Below are 18,329 nucleotides of genomic sequence, written 5' to 3'. Positions count from 1 at the left end.
TTGTTCTAATTATTGAGACAATTGACATTTTATTCCTTTATTAGACAAAATAACTGTATATTAAAGCTTAATTATGTACTTTAGAATTACTAAGGTAATATCTTAATATTTTATTATATACTTTAACCTTTTTCCTCCACTAGAGTTATTGCTGCACTATTATGCCTGCATTATAAACCCACCATTTTAGGAGTATATTTTTTTCCATTTTTTCCCAATAGAGAGAAAAACAAATACTGAGGGAGATAGGTTGGAGAGAAAAATAGAGAGGACAGACAAGTAGACTGGGATATAGGTGAGAGAGGCAGAGACAGGTAGAAAGGGAGGTAGATTAGAAGAGAAAGGAAGTGAAAAACAAGGACATCTGCAGCACAGCTCTTCCATTTATGAAGCATCGCCTTTGAAGGTAAGGACTGGTAGCTTGAACCTAGATCATTATACACAGTACTGTGTTTGCTCTACCAGGTACACCACTGCCAGCTCCTACATATTTTAACCTAAATTCATTATTTTACAAGTAGTTTTCTCACTGTATCTTTTCTGCTTTAAAAATTATAAGTGTTAGTCTTTACTTCAGGAAATCTTTCACAAAATCTACCAGTCTAAGTATTTCTGATTTTGATATTTGGTATGAAATAGAATTCTAGTAATAAATGATGTCTCATAACTAAATTACAGTAGCACATTTGCAATTACTTGATGTTTTTATTATCTTTTTATATGTTTGATTCCAGTTTTCTGTTTTATATGTATGCTTTGTTATTCACTTCTGTAATTCTGTTATATTCTCCTAATTGACTTTCTGTGACCAGTTCTTTCAGATGTGTTAAGGTCTGTATTTTTTGGCTCAGAATAAGATTCATATAAACTTGAAAGGAAAATGCATTCTAATATTTGTTAAGTGTTCAGTGAGTATAAAGTATTAAAGTTTGTCTATAAATTAAAGGAAGATTTGAGAAATACCCACTCATCATCTTTGATTCTTTTAGCTGTCTCAATAAGAAATCCACATGAGAGATTAGCAGGAAAAATGTTGTTGTTTGTTAAATATATTAACTATTTATTTATTTTAGATAGAGACAGAGACAAATCAAGAAGGAAGAAAAGATAGAGAAAGAGAGAGATCCCATTGCATGTGAAGCTTCCCTCCAGCAAATGGGAACTGGAGGAGATGCTTGAACCCACGTCCCTGCAGATTGTAATGTGTGACTCAACCAGATGTGTGTCTCTCTGGCCCCATCACATTTGATTTCACATATAGAAATGTCTACACAATGTGAAATCTATCCATTAAATACAATATCCTGTTCATATAAATTTCATAAAAATAATACACCTGTGAAGAACACAAAGAACAAAGATATTCTTGAAAGTTTTTTGTTAAAATATTTAATTCTATGAGCTAAGTAGAACTCGTTTGAGGAGCTTCCTACCAAGGTCATTGAAAATAAGGTTGCCTCCCAATCTCTTTAGGAAGGTAAGTTTTAAGTAAAGATTTATTTCCTGTTTTCAGGAAAACAAAGAGGAAGAGAATCAGAGAAATTTTTACCTTTAGAAGAAAGAGAGGTCTAGGATACCATTCATTCAAGAACTCTTCTTCTAATGCATAATAATAATATATATACTTCTTTGGCACATTGGAACGCCTGATATGGAACCTGAAAAATATTCTTTGAATTTTCAAAAAAAAAAATCAATCACAACAAAGTAAACTATCTAAGTGAAAATATAAGATCTAGAACTCTTTAAAACCAAGAAAAATGCTAAAAACTATGTATACAGAAAGTGTTTTAAAATATATTCAAATAAAGTTGGTTGGATTAGGCATAAATTTTGGGAAAAATTTTCTAAACCAGTAGTTTGTCTCTTTGTTCAACTTGTTATAAAGTAGTATTGAGTCTCCTGACATTATTGAATTACTTATTCTTCTGTTCAGTTATACATGATTTTTAACACATATTTTGTATGAAATTTTGTGTCATATGTACTATAGAGATATTGTCATCCATTTGAATAGTTTATCAATAGTTTATGCAATGTCCCATTATTATCTTTATAATATTCTTATTCTAAAGCCAATGTACTATTGTCATAGTCAATCTGGATTTCTATCCCATAAGGGTTTGCATGCTATGTATATTTCCCTACCTGAAAATTTATACCTGCTATGATACGGTTATATAAAATAGTTTTCTATGTGAATTTAACCTGGTATGTCACCACTCAGCCTTCCCATTTTCTTTGTTTTTAAATATGATACCAGAGACTGAGCTCAGAATGTCCTACATGCTCTCTATCCTTGAGCCACCTCCCTAGTCCCCTTTTATTTTCTTTCCTTTTCTTTTCATTTCTTTTCTTTTATTTTCTTCTTTTAAGAGTGTTAATGAGATCAGAGGAAAAGCACCATTCTACCATACAAGGAGTTTCATTTGTTTTGCCTTTATTGGTCCCAGGTGGTGCTGGAAATCAGCTCAAAATGACATTCATGTAAAGTTGTCTATGACTCTGCCCCCCTCCAGTCACATTTAAAATAAAAAAACTTAATTGATATATTTTACATTCTTTGGATTTAATATAGTTTCTTACAGAACTTATTTCTATTTTTGCTAATTTTTTACATTTTATATCTATACTCATTTTCCCTCTTCCAATGCCTTATTTTAGATAACCCATATGTTCAAGGATTTGTATCTCAAAATACATAGACACGACTCAAGTCTCAACAGCAGTAAAACCAACAGGAGCATTTTGAAATGGGCAAAATACCTGTACACTTTATCAAAGAGGGTATATGATTTATGTTAACATAAAAAAAAAGAAAATCAGCATCAGTCATTAGGGAACTTCAGAATGAAACAATAGTGATATGGGACTATGTGAAAGCTTGGTAGAGTTTAGGGAAAACTTCCCCCATCCTTGGATGGAGGTCTGGAAAGACTCCCCACTTGTTATCCTCTCTCCATATATAGATGAGCCAAGAGGGAAAAGTCTCCTAGACTCAGTCAACTCTTGTTAGACTCTCAAGCCTCATAGAAACCTCACAGTTTCTCCCTGCTAGCAGCAGGCCACATGGCTGCCTGCTTTAAGTTTCATTTACTCAAATTTTACCTCACCTGATCACAAAGGAGAACACACCTTATCACATACTCCTAACAGTGTTCCTTGATGTCCTTAACTTACATCAAGCCTTGTTTATCTTCTCTCTATCTCACCTTAACTGGTTTAACCCCTATTCTTCTCTCAGATGCCTTTGGGTAATTAAATGCCTGCATCAGGAGACTAATTGTCTTGACCTTTATGTATCTTCATCAGTTCTTGTCATACCAGCCCCCTACCATAGGGGAAGCTGACCTTTAAGAAACCTGTAATTTCTGACGTATTTGAAAAATGTTCTTTGTTTAACTTTCTCTATATATACCCAAGCCCACCCCTGAGTAAATTGAGTGTTTGTACCAAAATACTCCCTGGTGTCTCCTTTCTGATCTCTGGGCCCCTTAGAGCCAGAGAGGGAGAATTGGTAGTCTTACCTTCTTGGATGGAGTCACTCCACGTGAGCCCCAGCATAGTAACATACTTCTTATACGACTACTAATAAAGAAATGACAGTACCAAGTCCAGTTGAGAATGAGAATAACTAGGTTTCATACATGGTTAGTGGAATATTAGTAGTACAGCCATGTTGGAAAAAAAATAAACATTTTGGAAATGTTTTGCAAAATGAAACATAAACTTAGCATGTGACCCATTAATTCTATTTTAGAATACTTATCCTAAAATGTTACAGCATATACATAAAATATACATGGAGGCTTATAGCAATGGCATTTATAATTGCTTACCTGTCAGCAGCCCAAATGTCCATTATCTAATAAATTAATAAGGAAAGTATGGTCTATAACATACTATATACACTGATAATAGAGCTAAATTAGTATTAGACCAGAGATTTGTTCTGTATTTATCACTGCATTTCCTGCAAGGTATTAAGAGAATCAAGATGATGTGCAGTATATTTTATTATGTGTCAGAACAAAATATAATACAATCAACAAATAATTGAAAGTTGTCTGTGGTCAGCATCTAATTAAAATACGCCAAACATGCTACAAAATATGAAATGTGGTCAATAATTTGTTGCAAAAAATTTAAATCCAGAAAACATACCCAGAAATAACTACGATGATAAAATTAGTATACAAGGGCCATTAAACTATAATAAATATTGAAATGTGCAGTAATATAAAAGTCAACAAGGACATCAGTTATGAGAGAGTGTGTGTGTGAATAAAATATCTAGATAGGTTGTCTAAAGATGAGACATGCAATAAATGGAATGAAAAATGTGCTGTGTGAAACTAAAAGAACATTTCAGTAAAAATTAAGTTATAAGCTTTGAAGACATATGATAGAAACTATTTAAAGTTAAAAAAATAAAGCAGAAGCTAAAATTCACTATCTTAATTAACCATAGAACAATTCAAGTGCATTAACATATAATAAATAGGAGTTTCAGAAAGATACTGTAGATATGAAGGTTCAAAATAATTTCAGAATGGTGAAATTAGGTCTGGACCTGGTGGTGACGGGACAAATAGCAGACACATGTTACAGCGCACAAGGAACCAGGTACAAGTTCTTTGCCCCATCTGTAGGGGTTACACTTTACAAGCTGTGAAGCAATGCTGTAGGTGTCTCTCCTTATCTCTCCGTATCCAAAAATAAGTAAAATACAATATATTCATTTTTCCCTTGAGTGGTGAACCACCAGCTTCTGGGGAGGACAGGCTTTGAACCTGAAGCTCTAGCTGCCTCAGAGTCCAAGAGCAGAGCCACTACAGCAGCTTGGCAGTCTGCAAATACTATATATATTATATATTTTTAATTTATTTTCCATTTGTTGCCCTTGTTGTTTTACATTGTTGTTGTAGTTATTATTGTTGTTAATGATGGCATCATTGTTAGATAGGACAGAGAGAAATGGAGAGAGGTGGGGAAGACAGAGAAGAGGAGAGAAAGATAGACACCTGCAGACCTGCTTCACCACTTGTGAAGCGACTTCCCTGCAGGTGGGGAGCCGGGGATTTGAACTGGGATCCTTATGCGAGTTCTTGCTCTTTGCGCTATATGCTTAGCCCACTGCACTACCTACCGCCTGACTCCCATCAAATTCAATATTTTAAAGAAGAATAATGACAATTTCCCCTGAATCTATGAGTATTATAAAATCACTGGTATAAGAATTACAATAAACATCCACTAATTGAAACTAGAAAACTAAAGAAAATGATGCTACTAACACATATTGAAACAGAATTAAAATAATTTTTTAAAGTTGTTGTTTTCATATTTATTTAACAACATAAGCTGTGGAGAAGTCAGCTACTCATGAAAGTAAAATGTAATTCTATTTAATTACATATACTTGAATAAAAATAGTCTAATGTAAAGAGGTTTTCAGTCTCTACCCTTTTGATCATTATTTCTTTTCTTTTTTTTTTTATTCATAAAAAAGGAAACACTGACAAAACCATAGGATAAGAGGGGTACAACTCCACACAATTCCCACCACCAGAACTCCATGTCCCATCCCCTCCCCTGATAGCTTTCCTATTCTTTTAACCTCTGGGAGTATGGCCCCAAGGTTATTGTGGGAGTAGAAGGTGGAAGGTCTGGCTTCTGTAGTTGCTTCCCAGCTGAACATGGGCATTGACAGGTCAATCCATACTCCCAGCCTGCCTCTTTCTTTCCCTAGTGGGGCAGGGTTCTGGGGAATAAGAACTCCAGGACACATTGGTGGAGTTGTCTGTCCAGGGACATCTGGTTGGCATCATGCTAGCATCTGGAACCTGGTGGCTGAAAAGAGAGTTAACATATAAAGCCAAACAAACTGTTGAACAATCATAAACCTAAAGGCTGGAATAGTGCAGATGAAGAGATGGGGGTGGGTGGGTCTCTGTTTTGTAGCCGTTTTGTAGAGAGCTAGTAGGCATATTTTAGTTATATTCAAAAGGGCCTGTGGCTATACTAGTTATTTTGTTTTTTATTTTTCCCTTGAGCCTGAAATCTGATATGCAGGTGGATCCAAGTTATTGTCTGGGTAGATGATGTCTATGGCTGGAAAAAGGACCAGAAAGCTGGATCAGGGAAGAGAGTAGCACCCAAATATAGGAAAGGTGTATACATATTGTTGACTGTAAACCCCATCTATTTGATGTGATCTGGGGTCCATATTCAGTTTAGGAGCCTATGTGACTTCTATATCCCTGTAGATCTCTGAGCTCACATTTTGTGGTCATGAGTAAGAATGTTCCAAGGTGCCCCAATTTCAGGTCCCATCTTCCTTACAGGTAGTAAACCACACTATAAAACACTCTTTAATATTATATAGATCTCAGCTATGCATTCCTTAAACTAACACATGTATATAATACTTTATGTGCATGGTAAATCTAATCCATCTTCACCATGCAATCAATAACTCCTACACAATTTGTCCACCTTTCTTAAAATGATAGCACTCTCCCTATTTGTAACCTAATTAGACAGATGTGTGAATATTTCACTGATTCTTGCATGTTGTCTGAATTTAGGGAGGAGCAATCTTATGAGATCTTATACTGTGGGATTCACTCTCACCACAACTATTGGATTAAATTGTAAAACACCTAGTTGCTGTCCATAAAGAGTTGGTTGTGGAAAACACATATGTAATACGGAAAGTGTTATGCATATTGGACAAACATTTTTCGCATTATTTTTTTGTTATGGGAGGGATGATGGATTATAGTATAGTTGTTGACATGTGGATCCAAAATGTTTTTTTTTTAAATAAATTACAAAGCTGATAAATTGCTTAATCGATATAAGGTATGAATACTTAAAAACAGTGAAATCATCTCCTATGCTTCATCTTGGAAGGAACTTCAAGGCATCACATTAAGTTAACTAAGCCAAAAAGAGGACAAATATCTAATGATCTCACTTAGGTAATTTTTAAGAAACAGGGACAGAAAGGGAAAACACAAAGTTGAAACTTGTACTGGGTCTTATGTATTGCACCAAAGCAAAAGATTCTGTGGAACGAGAGGAAGGGACCGACTTGGGTAGAGAAGGCCTAGGGTTCTTGGTTCATGACAGCAGAAAATGACTTAAGCTGAGTGTGAGAGTTTTCTGTAAATACCTGTCATGGGGAGTAAGAAATTAATACTCAGGGGCCGCATGGTGGTGCACCTGTTAGAGCTCACGTATTACAATATGCAGGGACATAATTTGAGCCCCTAGACCCCCACCTGCGGGGGGGAAAGCTTTGCTAGTGGGGAAGCAGTGTTGTTTTTGATGGGTTATGTTGTTCTCGCCGGGCTGGCTTCACAGGCGGGTAACAGACGACCAGGGACTCATGGTTGAGCTGTAGGCAGTATCTCTTTATTCATGCAGGACGCAGCGCTATCTAAGCCGAGCTGAGTTAAACTCAAGGTACAGTACTCTAAAACTCATAATGCTGTCTTTATATATACTTGTCAAGTAGGGTGGAAACAGGATGTGACATAGAGCGGGTGGAGAGAAAAGTGACTGGTGAAAATCAGAGTGTGACAAAGAGGGGGCAGATTAGGTGAGAATCCTATCACTGAACCACAAATGCCCTGGAGGGAGGGTGGAACTTGTTAACAGTGGTTATGTAAATAGAATGAAGTGGTTATGTAAATAGAATAGTGTTAAGCAGGGGGGATTTAAACCAAATGAAACAGAAGGGGTCTCATGCATACCAACAATTCTCCCTTTCTTTTTAACTAATGGCCATTATGGGGTGAACAGAAACGTATATCGTACAGGCATTTTCAAAAGAACTGGCATAAGACATGGAAAACAAAATAGGCGAGCAGCAATAACCAGTGTGATGCCAAGGGGAACGTTTCTTGCCTCAAAGGGCAAGGCCTAGCAGGTGAAAGGGCATTTCTTGCCTCTGGGAATGCTTCATGCCTCTGTGGGCATCTCTTGCCTCTTGGGGCGCTTCATGCCTCTGGGGGCATCTCTTGCCTCAAAGGGCGTTTCCTGCCTCTGTGGGCATCTCTTGCCTCTTGGGGCGCTTCATGCCTCTGTGGGCATAACCTAATAAGGAGGGGGAGTTTTCTGACTCTGGGGAAGAGCCTGCAGGCGAGGGGACATGGTCTATAAAGTCTCAAGGCAATTGGCTGAAGTTAGTCTTTGAGAAACACAGAAGCGTGTACCAGTAAGTCGATGGAGGTGTCAATCCAAAGTAGCTGACCACAGAAGAAAATGCCAGAGGATGAAACTCTGCACGTCTGTCTCCATGGGGAATGTCGGCCACCAGAATTCTGCTTTTCTGTAGAGAGTGAGCTTTGGAGTCTGTGAATCTGTTTCTTCAGGTCGTGTCATGTCTCATCATTGGTTTCCAGGGGCGATGTCAGAGAACAGGATCCAAATGGATTTCCAGGAATTCCATTTGAGTAGATGCTTTTTCATGTGAAGACTTTGACAGCTGAAATTCACTTACTTGTCAAACAAAACTTGTAGCAGATTAGAAGTTTACTATAATTGATAACTCCATTATAATTGGAAGACCTTTCTAGTATGATTTTAAGGTTGTTTAAACAGTTTAAACTCAATAAAATGTGGAAAGGTAAACAGAAGAACCACGGTTAAAAGCCTCAGGCATGAGAATAATAACAAGGGTGGAACTTGTTAACAGTGGTTATGTAAATAGAATGAAGTGGTTATGTAAATAAAATAGTGTTAAGCAGGGGGGATTTAAACCAAATGAAACTGAAGGGGTCTCATGCATACCAACAAAGCAGGGCTGTCTTTCTTCCTCTGTATCCCCTTCCCTCTCAATTTCTGGCTGTTTCTATCCAATAGATAAATAAAAATAATTAAAAATTAGGAGAAAACTTAAAGAAATTATCCTCGTGTCAACAACTGTTCTGTAATGTGTGCACTTAACCAGGTGTGCCAATGCCTGGCCCCAATCAACAACTGTACTATAAACCACTAACTCCACAATCAAATGATAAAAAATATGTGGGAGATGATAAGTCACTGCACTCGGGTATGTTTCTTAGGATTTATATGAGTATTATATTATTTGAAGGAAGATTCTGTTAAGTTAACAATCATGTTGTAACCCAAAGTCATACAGAAATCTAATCACAGAAAATATTTAGTTAATAGGAAATTCATTTTCCATTGATGGTATAATAGATTACCATAAAGTTTAGTAGTAGATTTCTTTTCTTTTTTATTTTATATACATTTTTATATTGACGCCAGAGTTATTGCTGGGGCTCAGCGTCTGCACAACACATCTCCTACTCTCGGCAGCCTTTTTTTTTTTTCCATTTAAATTTTTCTTAGTTATAAAAAAGACAGAGAAATAGAGTAGTCCAAGCTTCACTTTGTTTTTTCCTTTTCGGCCATTATTTCTTAAGTTCCACCTTTAAGTGAGATCATCCAATATTTGTCCTTTTTTGACTTATCTCTTCATGATTCATTCAAGATCTATCTGAAATAAGACAAAGATGACTTTGTTGTCTTTAACATATGAGTAATATTCCATTGGGTATATATATATATATATATATATATATATATCACAGTTTTATTAGCCACATATCTGTGTTTGGGAATTTGGGTTTCTTCCTAGCTTGGGCTAGTGTAATTCCAATTTGCCAGAAATAGAACACAAGTCCAGGGATTAAAATGTGAATATCTTCTATGGACCATTATTTTGCCAAACACATAAATGAAAAGATATTAAACAACTAAAATAATGAAAGAATCATTTTTTCAAAAAGAACATAGAGAAAAATTACAAATAGTACAAGAAACACAAATAAATTTTAATCAAATTTTGTAATATTAGATGTATATAGCCTAAAAAATTAGTAAAAGCACAGATTGTTGGACCTGGAAACATATAAAACTTATTTCTATCCTATTTCTAAGAAACTTTTTAGTTTTGCCAGCAGGACTATTACCTGGACTCAGTGCCTGCATGTCAAATCCCACAGCTCCCAGCAGTGTTTTCTTTCATTCGTTAATAGAGACAGAAAAAAAAAAATCCAAGGAAAAAGCAGATTGAAAGAATGAAAGAGAGATATCTGCAGCACTGTTTCATTGCTTATAAAGCTTCCCCCTTGCAGGTGGAAAAAGGAATTAGACTTTTTGGAACAGTAGATACTGTTTGGCAAATTTGACCATTCTTGGATAATGTTACCATCAAGCCACTATATACTCTACTTCTGTATGTTTTATATACTTTACTTCTACATGTGTACTTTGGTTCATATTGTTTAATGTATAGTGACTATACAATAGCATTTCCTAAGGACTCCCATAATCACCAAATAATGTCTATTAATATAAAACTCAAGACTATTTTCTAATGAAATACCATTTTACATTTATAACATCAGCAAAATCACACTGAAAGTTCTAATTTAACTTACATTATCAAAATAATGTCATCTGATCTTTCTCTGTTACCATTCTCAGCTGGTATATGAGTAATTCATTCAAAGAACATAAGATCACTATATTTTTTATTTTCATGGCAACAGAGTTCATATTTGAATAATCACTACATTATTTAGACATGAACTTAAAATATAGGTATTTTAATGATCTCTTTATTTTCAACATACAAATTTATTGTGGAATACTGATTTGTAAGAGTTATTATCATAGATGTAACAATTTCTTGTCACTCTACAATACCGGTCAGCACACTAACTTCTTCCAACTTCTGCTTTCCTTCCATTAACATCTTGACAAAGAAAAGTAGTGACAGAACCAGGACCAGTGACCCAATTCTAAGTCAGCTACCTTGAGAGTCTCAAGCTAAAATATTATTATGTTTTATCTAATTGGTCATTCTTCAGACAAGTATCCTATAGGAATTTAAATTATAATAGAAAGGGGAAGGCTTGTAATTATACTGTGTCTAAAGTTAATTAATCTTTTTTGCATGCCCCATTTTCAGAAATACTCTTTTGTGATGCTGTCTGGGTCACAGAATATTTTCTTGAAGTAGAGATACAAAAAATAATTGAAAGTTTAAGGGACAAGGTTATAGGCTATATTTGCAAAATAAAATGGGAGGGAGGGAGGGGGAGAGAGAGAGAGAGAGGAGAGAGAAAGAGGACATGCTAAAATCATCAAGGACGTCTAAATGATAAATCATCAAGGCTTGGTAGAGATTATTTATAAATTTATGCTTTTTCATAACTTGACAAAATTTACATATTGATTATTTCTCAAAGTAAACTCATGGAATTGTAAATATATAATACAAACAACCTCAAAGGACCAGAAGACAACTTGCTTGACAGGGTATATGCCCTGCCATGCATATGGCTGACATTTGAGCCTTGGCACCAAATGGGAGTGCCATGGCACTGAGGTAAGCTCTGGTACATAGTGTCTTTCTCTCCCTCTCCCTCTCCCTTTCCCTCCCTCTCTGTCTCCCCCTGGTAATAAGGATAAAGAAGTCTTTCTGGGAGTAACAAAATCTCCCATGAGTGAAATCCTATTGCAGCAAAAATATTCACAAAAGATTTCACTCATGAGCTATTCAATTAACTCCTACTGCCCTCATGGTTTCCACACTTGCTACCATATATTCCTCATGGCAAATTCAGGAAACTCTAAGAGAACAGAAGAATAACCTTTTTATTTTTTGCAACCCTATACTCTTGCAAATAAACTCAAAGCATGGAAAGTAAATAGGAAATGAACAATTTGTGTTTGGTGTTTAATTGTTTGAGTGTAAGAACTGTGTTTCAATTCTACAAACAATTTTACGAAGAAGACACAATGAAAATAAGCACTGTTTTTCTGTATTGTTATTAAAGTATAACAAATATCCTTTACCTTTCTATCCTCGTTGTCTAGAATTGTGATGTACATATAGAGATAATTACTTCTAGTACATTAATAAGCTAAATTCTAAAAATGGGTAAAATTATAAATCTCTGTGAAGCTCAGAAATGTCTGTGAGTTCATATCTATTTAATTTTTGATTCTCAATATCCTGAAAGTCCTGCATATGATTTACAAACTAAATACTGAAATATATCCTTATCTTTCTTAGCAAATAACTTTAATTTAAGTATAACAAACTAAATTTATTAAACTATATTTACTACAATTAGAACATATAATCTACTCCATTTGGAGAGAATTTCACTCATAAGTAAGTGAAGGTATACTGTTGTTCAAACTTTGTTCTTGAAGAACAAAGCACTGAGTACTGCTCAGCTCTGACTTATGGTGGTGCTGTGCTGAAAATTGAATCTAAGACCACAAAGCCTCAGGCATGAAGGTCTTGTATATAACCATTATGCTGTCTCCCCAGCCCCATGTCCTAATTTTTGCATTTAGAGGGGGGGCACAATAGTTTTGGACTCCCGTTGCTATATTAATACTAATTACAAATATTATTATATTAAAACTTTGAGCCCCATTGTACTGTTGGGGCTCAAACCAGGACCACAAGAACAGCCAGGCAGAAGCAAACTCAGTGAACTATCTCTCTGACACTGGAAGTACGTTTTTATATATAGTTTAAAATATTGACACTGCATCTTATGTTATGTAGAACATTGAGACTCTGGCTTACTCAGTGTAACCCATCTTTGATAAGGTGTACCTAGGATACAAACCAGTTCCATTATTTCTCTATTCCTACGCCCACCAGTGCAAACTGCTGCCTCCCTTTATAGCTCATTTGTCATTGTAAAAATTGCCTTGAGGGAAATGAAAGACATTATAGCAGTATAAATTGCTTGCCTGCTTTTCTTTCTCTGGATATGAATTGCAAAATATCACAATCACCTTGGTTCTACCAAGATGTATTAAAGTTACTATCCTTTTTTGTCGACTCAAATTTTGTTAAAATGTTACTTTATTTCTTAAAGAGAAAAATGGATTTTATTTTATTATTAATATCATCTGATCAAAATCCCTATTTCTTATCTAATCCAGTAAGCTGTTCATGATAGCCTATTTATTCAGATAATGCTTGGACAAAAATGAATAGTAAGTAATATCATCAAAATAGTGATTGATAGGCCAGCAAGAAAGTTAGCTCTTCTAGATAATTTGCCAACTTTGTCATGTGAGCATCCCATATGCAGGCCTGGCAGGAAAATGTTCACTGAGCTAAGGTTCTATGTCTTCCCTATGCTCACTTTCTCTCTCTCTCTATCTCAACTCTTATCTCTATCTCATCTCTATATCTGTCTTTTCTTCTCCCCTCCCTCCCCTTTCCCTTCCTTTCTCTTCTCCCTCTTTCTTTCTGCCTGAACATGTTGACCGGGAGTTGTGAATTCTCAATGATAGCAAAAATACAGTAATTGAATGAATGATTAATTCATATCAGATGATTTATATCCATCCTGTAATAATTCTCACAATACTGAAAGGTTGGTATTACAACCCTTGCTTTACTTTGAGAAAAAATTCCCTAAATGAATTTGGTGTCCTACTTTCAACTGCTGAATAAATTTCCTACAGGAATCAGCTATTGTTCCTTTATCTAGTCTCTGCCAATGATGATTTTCAGATTTAGCTAATTATTTTCTGTCTTTACCTTTAGGATTTGATACAAGCATTTTACCAATTTGTAAGGATTCACTTGGCTGGATGTTTAACAGACTTGATACAAACTATGACCTGCTACTGGACCAGTCAGAGCTGGGGAGCATTTACCTTGATAAGAATGAACAGTGTACCAAGGCATTCTTCAACTCTTGTGACACATACAAGGACAGTTTGATATCTAACAATGAATGGTGTTATTGCTTCCAGAGACAGCAAGGTAAAAAATGAGACATCTATAGATGCAGATAGTTGACCTATATGCCACATGTTATCTATTCCTTCATGTTAAAAGAAAAAAAAAAACCACCAGTACACTATGTGATTTTCGTTTTGGTAGATATATTTTTTAATTAGTGTTTAATAAAAGAGCAAATAAGCAGTATGTTGAACAATGTAACTTCTGGAGATGCAAAAATGCTAAATAATATGAAAATAGTAATTAATATTTTATATTAATGCACTTCATTATAGTGTCCATTATGAACTAACAAGAAGCACAGAGATATGAGAACATAGATATTAAAAATAATAATTAAAATTAATTCTCTATCTGCTTAGCCCATGGTGTAAAATAAATGGATTTTTTTATTACTGTACCGTGGAGTTTCAGTGCTCTATTTTGTGATCTTATTAAATGAGCTGAATGAACCACAGAATTTACCATAAAGTTATTTTTTACTCACTGGTTTTGAAATGACTTAAGTCTTTCAAGCTTTTCAATATAGTATAGCTTTATAGAAATTTACAAGCAAAAAAATATTTTGAGTCTCTGGAATAGATAAGGCATCCTGAAGACATGGAGTGATATGAGTTATTTATGCAGACCTCTTTATTATAAATGCAAGCACACAATAAAATTAGATTCATACTTATGGAATCAGACAAATGATAATTAAATTTAGGCTTGAGGGAGAATAGGTCCAAAAAATTATGTAATTATAAAATTTGGGTAAGCTAAAGAAACAGTGATACATGTAATTCTATGCTAGTATAAAGAAACAAAACAGAATGAGTCTAATATGATAGATCTAGCACCACTGTTTTTTTTTTAATGATAGCTGAGAGAATAAATGAGCTACATTAAATTAATAATGATTGAATTTTCACATGGAAAACTAACACACACTTGGCATTTTACTATTTTTTCACATACTAGCAAAACTTAGTAATTAGATGGAATTTTTATCTTTACACTGATAAGTAATGAGTCATTAGCAGGATTTTAAGAGTAGCTTATTTACCACTTCAAGCAGCTTATAACACTTAAATTTAGTTTATTGAGATTCTTTGGGACCAGAAAGACAGCTCATGTGTGTGCTATACCGTATATGTAACTCTGCTTCAAATAATAGCACCATGTAGGAAGTAATAGACTATATTGAGAATAGGAGTGGTAGAGAGTAATTTTTTAATCCACATTGACTTAAAACTTCAGTAAGGACTGTAGTGCATAGTATTGGAAACATCTGAAAAGAACGGATTTAAAACATATGAAAATATTTGAAATTAAGGTTAAATTTAAAAGTTTAAAATATCAGGTTGAAAGCCTAAAAATTCAAGCAAGTGAAATATTTATAACTTTCCAGAGGAAGGAAGTTTTCTTTTTTAATTTTTCTTTTGTGCATGTGATTTCATAATGAGTAACAAGATTGTAGAATGGGACAGGTGCAATTCCATATAATTCCCACAACCAGTGTCTCCTCCATTGGAATGTTCCCTATTCTTTATCCCTCTGGGAGTATGGTCCAAAATTCTTTAAGGTGTGCAGAAGGTGGAAGGTCTGGCTTCTGTAGCTGCTTCTCCACTAAGCATGGACATTGGCAGGTCAATCCATAACCCCAGCCTGTTTATGTCTTTCCCTAGTAGGGAAAGGGTTCTGGGGAGGTGGATTTCCAGGACACATTGGTGATGTCATCTGCCCAGGGAAGTCAAGTTAGCATCATCACAGCATCTGCATTTTGATGACTGAAAAGCAGTAAGATGTAAAGCAAGACACATTTTTTAAAATTTCTTTATTGGAGAATTAATGTGTTACATTCAAGAGTAAATACAATAGTTTGTACATGCATAACATTCCCCAGTTTCCCATATAACAATACAAACCCCACTAGGTCCTCTGCCATCCTTCTTGGACCTATATTCTCCCCACCCACCCACCCCAGAGTCTTTTACTTTGGTGTGATACGTCAATTCCATTTGCAAGACACATTTTTAAAAAATATTTTATTTATTTTATTTTTGAGAGTGATGCAGAGGGAGAGAGAAAAAAACCAGAGTGCTGCTCAGCTCTGGTTTATGGTGGTGCTGGGGACTGAACCTGGGACTTTGGAGCCTCAGGCATGAGAGTCTGTATGCATAACCATTATGCTATCTCCCCTGCCCAGCAAGACACATTGTTTAATAATCAGGTACCTAATTAAAATACAGATTTGCTTCTCTGTCTGTCCCCTGACATCATAACTATTAAACATTATAAAATGGATAGTGTTATGTGTTATAGAATATAGTAAATGATTAAAAAAAAACTGAGTGGGTGTAATACTAATCTGAGATTTGCTTACCTTAGGTGTTAAAAAGTAAATTTATTTGTATATTGGTAACTATTATAAGTTTATCAATATCTATTTTCCCAATGGCAATTTTCTCAGCTCAAAATTATTTAGGAAGGGGTGGTAGGTGGTGTTACACACATATGTTAAGCACACATATTACCATGCGCACAGACCTGAGTTCAGGCCTTCCTCCCAACCTGCAGGAAGGAAGCTTCAAGGGGGCAGTAAACTAGTGCTGTAGGCATTCCTAGTCCTCTTTTCTTTATTTCCACCTCCCATATCAATTTCTCTCTGTCCTATCAAATAAAATAAAGGGAAAAAATTGTCTACCATGTACATTTGTAGTGCAGGCACCAAGCTCCAACAATAACACTACTGGCACAAACAAGTAAAAAAACGAACAAATAACATTATATAGGAAGATTAATATACATTTTATCATTATATTAAACTTACCAGTTTCCAAATAGATAATATGCAAATATACCCAATGTAGGGTGTTGAGTTTTAAAGTCTGGAATTTGCAACAATGGACGTTATTTTAAAAAAAAAAGAACATTCTGAAATTTAATATTTTAAAATTAAATATTTTTGTGAACAAATATTTAGAATATTTTGAATTTGGTGATTAAATCTTGCAATTTACCATGATTCGCATGCAATTTTAAGTTATAAAATCAAGTTATAAAATTATAAGGTATGTGTTTATATGTCATACATTGTGGTTAGTAGTAAATAAATTGGGGGAACATAAATTTTATGCTATAAATTCTGTACTTATAGAGTGAGCTAAATATTAATAGTATTACTGTGTTTACACTTTAGTGCCATTTAGGTTGCCATCCTTTCATTTATATTAATTTTTTGTAAACAAATTTTAAATGACAGCTGAAACAGTCCCACTATGCCTAACTTCATAGTAAAGGAGGATTACCTGCAAATAAATAAGAAAAAACATTTAAAATAAAAATTATATGAATTGAATAATGTAATGTTGCATTATTTGTTTTGAGATCTTAAAAATATCCCTTATAGGACTAATATATGTTTATTCAGTGACATTACTAATGAATAGTCCAATTCAAATGTAGGTAGATTTTTAGCTGGTCCAGGCATGAATCTATATGAAATAATACTTTAATTGTACAAAATCTGGTGCATAGCCAGTTACAAAAATGACTTTTGTTTTTCATTTTGCCTTCAGGATTATTGCTAGAACTTGGTGCATACATGCTGAATCCATCTCTCCTAATGTCCTTTTTTTGCTTTTAATTTTTTTTCTTATATTTTGATAGGTCATAGAGAAATTGAGAGGTAGAGGGGGAGGTATAGAGGGAGAAAGAGAGAGAGAAATGCCTACAATCCTGTCTAATTGCTGTGTCCCTGCAGGTGGGAATCAAGTGCTGGAAACCGAGTCCTTGCACTTGTAATGTGTATACTCAACCGGGTGCACCACCACCCAACCCTAAAAGAATGACTTTTGATATGATATTTAATCTTTTAGAACTAGAACATTTTGAAAAAAAAAGAAGAACTAGAACATTTTCTCTTATCGACAAATGTCATATCTTGAGTCAGTAGAAATGTAAAATATCTATTTTATAAGCCCCCACTATGCAAATTGATATCAATTTCATAGCAATTCCTACGAGAGACTTACAAGATTATTAGGGTTAATTGGATCAATTTCAAAATAAAGTATAATAATACAATAATTATTTCAGATTTTCAAGCACTTCTTTCTTCACATATTAGATTCATCATTTCCTCATCTACTTTTTATTCATATACATATGTAATAATTAAACATTTTTGTATTAGTGTATTAAGGCATTTATAAATCATTTGAATTAATGATATATTTTCTTTTTCTTAAAAAGCTGTAATATACTGATGTTATAATAGGTATCAGTCTTTTGTTGTTTTAACAAATTTGTTGTATTTTATAAAATAACTATTAATAGCAGGTTTTTCTAACATGGATATAAAATAGCCTGAAGAGTTTGCAGATAAAAATATGTGTTAAACATAATGTATTGAAGTGTTTTAAAATAAGAATGTGTTAAATATAATACATAAATTAGATTTAATAATCTATAAAATCATAATCAAATGAGCCAACTTACGTATCACTGCAAGTGCCTCCACTAATGTCATACA

The 18,329-nt window shown here is 34.4% G+C and overlaps 1 protein-coding gene across 1 annotated transcript in view; it reads left to right on the top strand.

The window, feature by feature from the left end:
- The window catches only part of SPOCK3 (SPARC (osteonectin), cwcv and kazal like domains proteoglycan 3), a 450,961-nt gene that overhangs the window by 421,777 nt on the left and 10,855 nt on the right, over positions 1 to 18,329 (top strand). Inside the window, exon 8 of the mRNA XM_060184155.1 lies at positions 13,613 to 13,834. Within this exon, the coding sequence (XP_060040138.1) occupies positions 13,613 to 13,834 (222 nt within the window). The remainder of the gene's footprint in view (positions 1 to 13,612; positions 13,835 to 18,329) is intronic.

The sequence above is a fragment of the Erinaceus europaeus genome, chromosome 2, assembly GCF_950295315.1.
Source record: "Erinaceus europaeus chromosome 2, mEriEur2.1, whole genome shotgun sequence".
NCBI lineage: Eukaryota > Metazoa > Chordata > Mammalia > Eulipotyphla > Erinaceidae > Erinaceus > Erinaceus europaeus.
Note: the sequence above shows the minus strand (reverse complement) of the source record. Positions and strands in the feature narration are given on the sequence as shown.